Source organism: Micropterus dolomieu, linkage group LG10 (assembly GCF_021292245.1).
Source record: "Micropterus dolomieu isolate WLL.071019.BEF.003 ecotype Adirondacks linkage group LG10, ASM2129224v1, whole genome shotgun sequence".
Classification (NCBI taxonomy): Eukaryota; Metazoa; Chordata; class Actinopteri; order Centrarchiformes; family Centrarchidae; genus Micropterus; species Micropterus dolomieu.
In genome coordinates this window covers 28260177-28271412 of record NC_060159.1, presented here as the reverse complement: position 1 = coordinate 28271412, position 11236 = coordinate 28260177, and the positions used below count along the sequence as shown (strand labels likewise).

Sequence of the window (11236 nt, the reverse complement as noted above, 5' to 3'; positions counted from 1 at the left end):
GGATCCATCCTGGTCTGGACGGGATGGACGCTCTGCCGTACATCGACCTGATCGACCCGGCTGAAATTGACCTGCTGCTCATCAGCCAGTGAGTTCCCAACATTTATCAGCACAGCAACCAGAGAACACTTTAATATACACACACTCAGCTGTACTAGCAGGTGGACTTTAATGTCCAAGTGTGTTGTTTTCCCTTCTCTGTACAGACTCGACCTGTGTATGAAATGTGCTTTCTAATCAAACTGCTTTGCCTGACATGATGCTGAGAAATCAGACCAACATAAAGGTCAGGGCTGATGTGGACCTGGAAACTCCTCAGTAACTGTTGCCCTCCCTCTCAGCTTCCACCTGGATCACTGTGGAGCTCTGCCCTGGTTCCTGCAGAAGACCAGCTTTAAAGGACGCACCTTCATGACTCACGCCACCAAGGCCATCTACCGCTGGCTGCTGTCCGACTACGTCAAAGTCAGGTAAGACCAGGACCCAGAGTCACATAAAGCCGCTGTTCGACCTAAAGTACCTCTGAGTACTTTTAAGTCCCCAAATCTCTTTTCAAGGAACTAAAAGGTTCCTTCAGCCCACTGTTGTGTGGGCTTAACCCTATTGCAAATCAAATTTCCCCTGGTGGGACAATAAAGCTTGAACTTGAACTTCAGCATGTATAACCTGCAGTACTTCAGCGTGTATAACCTGCAGTACTTCAGCGTGTATAACCTGCAGTACTTCAGCGTGTGTTGTAGTAAAGCTGACCTGTTTTCTGCAGTAACATCTCTGCAGACGACATGTTGTACACGGAGACGGACCTGGAGGAGAGCATGGAGAAGATCGAGACCATCAACTTCCACGAGGTGAAGGAAGTGGCCGGCATCAAGTTCTGGTGTTACCACGCCGGGCACGTCCTCGGAGCCGCCATGTTCATGATCGAGATCGCCGGAGTCAAGGTCCGTGAGAAGCAGCGAGTCCAGATCTCATGACTCTGCTGTCTCTAGTTTCTCCTCAGCAGTTCACAGGCCGACTTCTTTCCACTCTGATGTTTCAGTTTGCAGCTTCAGAGCTTCTCATATTACATTAATGTGGTTTTATCTTCTACCTGTCGCCTGTGCTGATCCTGTCCTTCTGTGTCTGTAGTTGTTGTACACAGGAGACTTCTCTCGTCAGGAGGACAGACATCTGATGGCAGCAGAGATCCCCAGCGTCAAACCCGACATCCTCATCACTGTGAGCGAAGCTGCAGAGAAACTTTATTTAAACGCTGAGGAGAATGTGGAGCAGCTCTTCATGTCTCTCTGTCTGTCTGTCAGGAGTCCACCTACGGGACTCACATCCACGAGAAGCGAGAGGAGAGGGAGGCTCGGTTCTGTAACACCGTCCATGACATCGTGAACAGGGAGGGCCGCTGCCTGATCCCCGTCTTCGCTCTGGGTCGAGCTCAGGAGCTGCTGCTCATCCTGGGTGAGATGAACCCACACTCGTCACAGTAGAGTCCCAATTCAGAGTCCACCTTCAGACAGGAATCCTCCCAAAGTGTTGTTGGGTCAGTCGCCATCCGTGGTCATGCTGGGGAGAACGGTCTGGTCGCAGCGCCCTCTGGATAATTCGCCTTTGGCTTTGAAGAGTTTTAAAACAATTATCTTTACAATAAACTCACAGCCTGTCTTAAAATCCTACATGTACTCTATAATACATGTGAGTGTACTCTGTGTGTGTACTTTAGATGAGTACTGGCAGAACCACCCGGAGCTCCACGACATCCCCATCTACTACGCCTCGTCTCTGGCCAGGAAGTGCATGGCGGTCTACCAGACCTACATCAACGCCATGAACGACAAGATCCGCAAGGCCATCAACATCAACAACCCCTTCGTCTTCAAGCACATCAGCAACCTCAAGGTCAGTGAGCGCGCTCTGTATGGTGTCCCTGTGACGTCACGGGTTTGATCTTTTTTGACAATTGTTGTTTTGCATTTCAGAGCATGGATCACTTCGACGATATCGGCCCCAGCGTGGTGATGGCGTCCCCCGGTATGATGCAGAGCGGTCTGTCCAGAGAGCTGTTTGAGAGCTGGTGCACCGACAAGAGGAACGGGGTCATCATCGCCGGGTACTGTGTGGAGGGGACGCTCGCCAAGGTGGGTCCGGCTCATCAAACTGAGAGTGAAGCATGCTGGGAAACAGCCGAGTGTATAATACAGAACAAAGAAGCTACAAAGAAACTTAAAACTTCAATTAAAAGCAGAGTCCATGTTAGATGCCTGTCCCGTTAACTGGCCTAATGTGGCGACATGTTTAAACAGAGAAACTCAGGTCTCAATTAGAAGCCTGGTCTGTTTTTTATAGAAGTTCTTTAAATGTATAAAACCTCTGAAAGGCCACCGGGTCGCCTGCTTGATCTGCTTCTACAGTGGTGTGATTTCTGATTTCTTATTTTTTGTTTGTCACACAAATGTTTCAGATCATCAAACAAATTGAAATATTAGACGAAGATAACGCAAGTAATCACAAAATGCAGTTTTTAAATGAAAGTTTTTATTATTAAGCATGACGTCTAGCTTTTGAGGATCTTTTGGTCTACTTCACTTTGTCAGGCAGGTCCTGTTTAAGTGATTTCGTGATTGAGAAAAGGTCTGGCAGTAATCAGGCCTGGGTGTGGCTAGAAAAATTTAACTCAGCTTTCCAAAGTTGTGATAAACCACAATTGATTACTGTTTTAACAGGGGGGGCAATCACTTTTTCACACGGGGCCATGTAGGTTTGGATTTTTTTCCCCTTAATAAAAACTGCATTTTGTGTTATCTTTGTCTAATATTTCAATTTGTTTGATGATCTGAAACATTTCAGTGTGAATTATGTGCAGACAGAGTCACAGTGACGGATCATTACAACTTAGCGATGCATCCACAGTCAGACGACAACTGAAATGAACACCAAGTAGTTACTGGAAGATGTTCTGTTCCCACTGCTGAGCAGTTCAAACAAGTTAACACTCACGACAGTCGGTGTCTTTATCGGTTATCAATTCAGTATTGACCTCAAAAATCAGGCAACAGTAAACATGCATATTCTACAGATCCCTGCAAAAAACACACAATTATCATTTAAAATATGTGAGTTAAATGGTAATTCCCTCTAATATAGCAAAGCTTATCGCAAATTCCAATATCAGTCAAACTTAGAAATATTTTTTAAATTGTTCAGCCCCAGATTTGTGTATTTTGATATTTTACTAATTCAAGTTAGTAATAATTATTTATGTATAGTAATTATTTATAATATAATTTAAATTAATGTAATTTCCTGTGAGTCAAAGGTGAGTTCAGCCTCAGACGTTTCTTTGTCTTTGTTCAGTGACCAATTTTTGGGATCATGCTAGAAACGTTTGTGTGAAATGTGAGTGTTTGCCATTATGCTCTCTAATATCAATCTTATCATTAGCCTCAATACTCTCAAACAAAAATGTCTTTAGATCAGAGGTTCAGTGAACGCACCACAGTGTGGATGGTAACGAGAGATTCATGGTGTGTTTGTGTATCAGCACATCATGACAGAGCCGGACGAGATCGCCACCATGTCCGGTCAGAAGCTTCCTCTGAAGATGTCTGTGGACTACATCTCCTTCTCCGCTCACACCGACTACCAGCAGACCAGCGAGTTCATCAGAGCGCTCAAACCTCCTCACGTGGTAATCACATGACCCAAACGCACACACACACACACACACAACACACACACACACACAATGTATAATATTACTTATGAATGAGCTCTTCTCCCGCTTCCCACCTGAACCTGCCGTCATCCCCGAAGTCGGAAGAAACGTGCAGCTTCATGTGTTCATCAGTCTGTTTTGTGTTTTCAGATTCTGGTCCATGGCGAGCAGAACGAGATGGCCCGTTTGAAAGCGGCTCTTATACGTGAGTACGAAGACAACGACGAGGTCGACATTGAAGTCCACAACCCGCGAAACACAGAGGCCGTCACGCTCAACTTCAGAGGAGAGAAACTGGCGAAGGTTTGATCAGAGGTTTTATAGTTCAGCAGATGAATGTTTTGAGTGTGTCGTTCAGCCCCGTTAACTCCCAGCATGCTCTGCTGCAGGTGATGGGCTCTCTGACTGACAGGAAGTGTGTTCAGGGTCAGAGGGTCTCCGGGATCCTCATCAAAAGAAATTTCAACTATCACATTGTGACGCCGTCGGACCTCTCCAGTCAGTAACACTGTCTGTGTGTGTTTGTACCTGTCTATCTGTGTAAGGACTGACTTTTAAAACGTCATTGTGAGGGCCATTTGGTTCACGCTTGGTTTTAAGATTTAAGTGTAGTTTTAGGTTAGGGGTTGGGTCGGGATTAGGTGATCAGTTGTGATAGGTAAGGTTAGGATGAGGGGGCCATGAAATCACTGAGTTAATTTCTGACCTTTGAAACAATTTAACAGCAGATGAAGAATTTCTTAAAACCCTGATTGTAAGTATCAACAGAGTAAGCGTGTTATTATGTTGCCACTTCAGATTCCACATCATCCTGTGTTGCTGTGTCCCTGAACACATCCCTGTGTGTTGTGTTCAGGTGCTGTGGTTTTCCCCTCATTGTTTGGTGTCTCTCTTTGTTCAGACTACACAGATCTGTGCATGAGCACAGTGACCCAGACTCAGGCCATCCCATACACCGGACCCATCTCCCTGCTGGTCAGCCAGCTCCGCAGCCTCGCAGGTGGGTCAACAACTCAGAACACCGGGCGCTTACACGTCACCTGAACGCACCTATAACCACACTTCTTATTTTGTTTCTTTACTGGAGGAGAACTGTTCTCCACTTCCTTTTTGACTAATGACTTTTCTCAATTTTATATTTAGTTTTTATCCTTCTTATATGTTAGTCTACTTCCTGTTTCCATGTATTCAAGTTTATTGCCATCCCCATAATTTAAAATAAACTCCACAGAGTATAATTTAAGAATATAAATAGGGGTGGAAAGTATTGGAAAGTAATTATTTATAAACTCAAGTTTATTGTTTCATATTTCTGGTGTAATGAAAGAATCATTTGGCTGATTTCTTTTTGAAGTTACAGACTCTAGAAACATTTTAAACCAGGTGATTTTTATATTCACTTGTTTTGAGAAAATGGAACAAAAGTTAAAAGTGCAATTTTCTGCACGAGTACTTTAAGTACATTTTGCTGATAATACTTCTGTACTCTTAAAAAGTATAAGGAAGTGACTACAGGGCTGTTTATACTTCAGTTGACTGTCATCTGCATAGAAACGTTCCAGCACCAGTGGCCTGTACTACGAAGGGAGTTCAACCTACTATGAGTTAACTCGGGCTTATCTGGCAAACTCACGGTTGACAAACTCTGACCGCCTACACTGGAGTTTAATGGTACTACGAAGGTGGATAAGATGTTGGTTAGTTGAGTCCGTGCTAGCCCCGTGTTAACTTAACTGGAGTTGGTGCGCGTTTGCATAAAAGGGGTGTGTTCGGCCGTGCAGGAAGAGTCTTTTCACAACGGCGCATGCTCTGTAGTTCTCCAGGGGGAATGCACGTTGGTAGTGTCAGGAAATTATGAATGTAAAGACACGTTAACGGCTAAATCTAATATCGTGGCGGACGACACAGCCAGGGAAGCGTTTTGGCATCGCATGGAGTAAATTTTTTTGCCTAATTATATTCAGTGTTCTTATTGTTGTTCAAATCTCTATTATGTATTTTATGGGCTCTTCTTTTATTTATAATATGATTAAGATGTAAAGGTACAGCTGCACATAAGGTCCATTGTTATAGGGGGAAAAAAGGAGCCAGTGGAGAGGAGGAATAATCAGAGAGAAACTATCCCGTTAATTAATTAAGATTCCTCTCTAAAATCACAGCTTGGCTGCAGGGGTCACTCTCTGAACGTGATGCTGTTCAGAACTTCATTGCAGCTGCATGAAATCTAAACATATTTTATGAAGTGGTGTGTATTAATATCCTACTTCTCATCATTAACACTGAGTACAGATGTGGTGTGTAGTCCACGTGCAGGGTAACCTCGAGTTAACCACGAACAAAACCTGCTCGGAGCAGTTTAGAGATACGGCGTAAATTGCCATGGCAAAAGACCTCGGGTAACACCTGTCCACCTTTCGTAGTACGGGGTTAACCAGGAAGTTACACCCGACATCAAGAAGTTACTCCTGAAGTTACCTGGATAAGCCAGTTACCCCGCTTCATAGTACAGGCCACAGGACTCACTCCCTTTTAAAACGCTGCAGGATGTAAACATGTGTTTCCTGTAAGTCAGTTCTTTATAAACGTGTTTTGTTTGTTGTTTTCAGGAGACGTGGAGCAGGTTGAGGATGCGAAGAAGATCACAGTCAGGATATTTAAGAGCATCACTCTGGTCCACGAGCCCGGCATGGTGCTGCTGGAGGTCAGAGACCAAAGAATAAAACCTCCACAACAAGCTTTTCAGACACTTACGATGTTTCACTCTGTCCCCAAAACAGGTTCACGTTAAACAATAATAATTAATAAAGATTATGTTATTCAGTTCACCCTGAGGGGAACATGAGCGCTGCTAGCACTGCTAATAACACGAAACATTGTTTTCACCGTCCAGTTTAAATGTAACTGAGGTTTGTATTTTGTGTCCTCAGTGGATCGCCAACCCACTGAACGACATGTACGCTGACGCCGTCACTACGGTGGTCCTGGAGGTCCAATCCAACCCCAACGCCCAGAAATGTTCGTAAAAACGAGGCACTGTTTTTTTTTTTTAACGACTGATCAACAGAAAGAAATCTCTGACACTCTGTTTGTTTCAGTTCTTGAAGGAAAGATAGAAACGTTCGACATGGATGTGTTCATAGAGAGACTGGCGCTCATGCTGCAGTAAGTACAGTTCACTCACCTGGTGGGCGTTTGTTTTACCCTGCCTGCAGTGCCAGCCGGGAGGAGTCTGACTAGAACGACACAATAACCTGCAGAGTTTTAGCTGAGAGTTTAAAATCTGTCAGTAGAGTTTTTAAAATAAGAGCTTATCTGCGGGGTATTGAATGTGGGGAGGTACTGAGTTTTTTTAGCAGACAGCAGCTTAACACTGTTAATGTCATCTCTGTTGCAGCGACATGTTCGGAGACGACAGCGTTGACTTCAAAGACGGCAGAAACCTGAGCGTGACGGTGGACGGAGTCACCGCGTTAATCGACCCAGAAACCAGAGTGAGTAAAACTCCTGAACAGAGTGAGACGTCCTGTTGGTGTCAGATCTTCTGTCTCTATGTTGTCCGCTTGGTGTAACTGCGCACACAGCAGGAGGCTGAAATGTTCATCACCCAAAGAAAACAAAACTGCACTTTTTTAACAACAAGGAAAAATATAGAAACTGACCATACTTTATTCTTTAAACAGAAAGTGTATAAGTGCTAGTTTCATCCAGTGGTGAGGGTTGCGAATTACAAGAATTTCAACTCCCCCTCCTCTATCCAAGCAAGTAGTATAGCTACGGTGCCTGAGACAGGACAAAGACGTCATCTATGAGATAGAAGAGTTGCCAGTCAAGAAATTAGGTTTATTTAGATGGATATATAAATTATATTTACTTAATTATTCTTAGTTACTTGTTCATTAATAACATTCATTAACAGCCACATGAAGAAATGAAGTGCTACATGATGTCTCATACTCCTGTAATACATTATTTTACAACTTGGGAGGGTTGGTTCATCTGGACTAACATACCAAAGTAAATGAAGAACATCTCAAACACATCTAGTGCATCAAGTATGACCACTGACAGATACCAGGACAATGTAAGCCTCACTGTTTCTGCACCACAGTCCGTTATAAACCACATTGGCTGGTGAGGATCAAGGCTCCTCTGGCTTTGCATGCAAATAAATTTCTAAATTTTCTAATTTAAATACAACAGAAACACAAAGTAGTACCTACAGTCATAATTTCAGCTTGTAGTAAAGCGGTGCAACTTTTTTAATGGGCATTTAGCATGTAAAAGTACAAAATACACATTTGTGTGCACAGTGGCAAATCAATATCCAGGTTTTTAATGCAAATTCTCAAAGTATTCATTATTGGTCACATGATAGGCACATGGTCTTGTTATATATCACCATTAGCAGTAAAAAGAAATACATGTTTTCCACCAGGGCAGTAAGATGTGAAGTTTAGCTGCTGATCTGAGCTTTGATGCTGTTACCGTTTCATTACCAATAATATTCATCATATGTTTGTCTCAGGAAGGTAACAGTACGTTTCTGCTCACGTAACACAGCCATAACAGAGGCTTTAGAATAACTACATGAAGTTACAATCCAACTACATATTTACCTACCAGCACAGTAAAGGTTTAGCTGTCTGATCTGAGTTCCGATGCTGTAAGCTGCGGTTTTATTGCCAATTAGTGATCAGCTGATTGTCTCACGAACCAAAACAGAGCGCTGGAGAGAGAGTAACAACTTCAAACCAATCCAACTAACGTTACTTTTTTTTCTAGTAAAAGTTTAGCTGGCTGATCTGAGCTTCCACGCTCTAAGCTGTCCTTAACATTTTATTGCCAATTAACGTTACTGATCAGCTGACTCAACATAACCCGCAAAGCCGAACCACAGGCTGGAGAATAAGTATTCGACATGAAATTAATCTAACTATTTACACCACTGACAGGGGAAACGCGTCTCTCTGTGATTATGGTCAGCTAAAAGCTAAAGCTATCAAACAACAGCTTTCATTTGTCACTGCACTGTTTTTCTGTCCAGCAGAAAACGGACAACTTCAGCAACGCTTTGAAAACATCTGTCCCACATTATAGCCTTCCATCTGGGAAAATCCACAACATCTGTGATTTCTGCCGTCAGCTGTTTGTATCTGTCCCGACTCCATCTGGCTTCATGGTATAAAGATCCACAGGCTGTCGGCTCTTTTGCTAAATAACACGTGGTCGTTCATTTGTCCAATTGTCACTTCTCTTCTTACTTCTGATAAACCAGAAGACTATTCAGAGACTGTATGTTGTTGTTGTTGATGATAATAATAATAATAATAATAATAATAATAATAATAATAATAATATTATTATTAATATTATTATTCACTCATCTTCTTCTTTGTACGTATTCAATGTAGTGACGGGCGTCTACGCTACCGGAATTATACAAGCAAAAGACAAAATACAGTGATCTACATGGCAGGGGGTGCCCGCAGTTATGTAGATAAAGTCTTTACACACCACTGAAAACATAGTTATGGATTTTATATTGCATTTCTGTCAATAGATCCTCAGAAATGTTACACACTGGACCTTTAAACCAAACTCCTTATTTAGGCAAGATGACGTCCTCAAACGTCGCTTCGTCCAAAGATATTCTGTCAAAGAGGAGCAAAGAAACCAACCAACCATTTTAGAAAGGACAGAAAATGATTCATTTATGATCCAAAAAGTTGGGTGATTTATTTAAATACATGAATCGTTGTATCTGATCTGGTCACACCTGCTCCTCGCCGCCTCCACAACATCTGAAACGGTCACTGTCCTGACCCCTGACCTCTCTCTTGTCCTGCAGTCGGTGGCGTGCGCAGAGGACGAGACTCTGAGGGAGATGGTGGAGATTGCCGTCCACCGGCTCTATGACGCCCTCAGCCCCACCTGTGATGTCAGCAGCAGGGGGCGGCGGTCACCTGTCAGCGTCACCTGTGATGAGTGACCTGGACATTGATATGAAACATGCTTCTGTTTGCTTTCTTTTACAAAGACGAACAATTTCTGTGAAACCTGATTCCAAAGGAATCCCCTTCAGGAGGCGGACCAGACCAGCAGCCAGCAGCCGAGAGCTTTTGTGATTTACCAATGAAATGGACGTTGTGATAAAATAGATTTCATCATGAAAATAAATCTTTTTTTCTAGTCAGAGTTTTTGTGGATTTGAGTCTGATTTGACGTTATTAGTGATTCTAAGTTGATGGTTTTTGTTCACTGAGACGAACCGCTAAATAGCACATCTCGATAGGTAGCATTTATCAACAGAACACCAACGTTATGTTTTATTATGTTGGTGTTTACTGTAAACAAATCCTGCTTTTAATTAAAGATCAATACTTACTACGGAGCTATGCAACTAATTATCATTTTTATAATTGATTAATCTGCTGGTTCTTTTTTCAGCTACTTGTTACAGCTGTTCAAGAAACAAGAAATTAATTTGAATCACAAAAATGATAAAATCAGCTTCTGAGCTAAAACTGTCCCCTGATGAAAGCGGTGTTTTACAGTTAAAAGCTCTGGAAAAGTTTTCTTTGTCAAACGGGCTCCCACTTGTCCTGGACAATTTTCCAGTCATATTAAAACACCTGGAAAAAAAGAGAAAATAAAACTCTGAATAATGAAAGTTGCATTATCCTCCAAAGGTAAATATTTTTCACTGTAGTTTAAATTAGGTTTAGATTAATGTTTTCTTCTCAACTTGTTTTAAACTGTTTACGGTTTGTTTCAGCTCTGCCTAGCAGTGTTGAGAAAGTTGGATGAGAATCAACAGGAAGCCGGGGTCAAAACAATAAATGGAGCTCAGCTGTAAGTGCATCAAAACACCAGCCAAATAATGACTAAAAGCACTTTTTGTAACAGTCACTCTGCATTTAGGCTCAGGAACACTTAGATTTTAGAAAACTAAAGTTAAAGAGAATGCTGGGATTTGTCAGTAGGCAAAATATCAGGCTATTATACGCTCAGTTATTGCTGTTCAGGCAGCAGTGGTTAAATATAATTCATTATAAAAGCACAGAAAACAAAGGTTTTTTCCAAAAGAAACCAAATACAATGGCTAAACTACAAACAATAATATTAAAACACAGCATTGAAACAAGGCAAGATACATTTTTCATAACTTCTTCTCATTTATTAGATAAGTTATAGCCACAGACTGCACGTCTTTAAAATCAGACTTTCACAGAGAGGACACAGCTGGATCATCTGTGAAAATGATCTCTAAAGAGCGGAAACCCCGAGTCTGAGGTGCAGCGATGCTTTGGGCTAAATGTTAACGCCAACATGCTGCCACGCTCGCATGCTAATGTTGTGACCGTGTTCACCAGCTTAGTTTAGCATGCTAACATAAGCTAAATTAGCAGTTAGTGCAAAGTAATGGCTGTTTTCCACCAACAGAAGTTATGTTACGTCCTTATTTAGTCGTCATGTTTACTAAAACGTCAACCGGTTTGGACCTCACAGGGTGGAAACAGTAACAACAGA

The 11236-nt window shown here is 42.3% G+C and overlaps 2 protein-coding genes across 2 annotated transcripts in view; one reads left to right on the top strand and one right to left on the bottom strand.

The window, feature by feature from the left end:
- The window catches only part of LOC123977320 (NLR family CARD domain-containing protein 3-like), a 274498-nt gene that overhangs the window by 85152 nt on the left and 178110 nt on the right, over positions 1-11236 (bottom strand). The gene's annotated exons all lie outside the window — the stretch shown is intronic.
- On the top strand, positions 7-9901 carry LOC123977330 (cleavage and polyadenylation specificity factor subunit 3-like). Its single transcript, XM_046059921.1, has 16 exons — positions 7-88; positions 342-470; positions 764-941; positions 1129-1218; positions 1302-1452; positions 1715-1890; positions 1971-2129; positions 3533-3679; positions 3857-4009; positions 4096-4204; positions 4608-4706; positions 6313-6407; positions 6634-6721; positions 6802-6868; positions 7101-7197; positions 9555-9901. Exons 1-16 carry the CDS (start codon positions 24-26, stop codon positions 9693-9695), a joined length of 1944 nt encoding a protein of 647 aa, XP_045915877.1. The 5' UTR covers positions 7-23; the 3' UTR covers positions 9696-9901.

What these genes read in the sequence shown, in the direction of transcription:
- LOC123977330 (XM_046059921.1), top strand. Translation starts at nt 24, where the DNA reads ATGGACGCTCTGCCGTACATCGACCTGATCGACCCGGCTGAAATTGAC. An exon ending in CGCTCAAACCTCCTCACGTG is followed by an intron (nt 3,680 to 3,856) that starts GTAATCACATGA and finishes TTGTGTTTTCAG; the next exon opens with ATTCTGGTCCATGGCGAGCA. An exon ending in GACGCCGTCGGACCTCTCCA is followed by an intron (nt 4,205 to 4,607) that starts GTCAGTAACACT and finishes CTCTTTGTTCAG; the next exon opens with ACTACACAGATCTGTGCATG.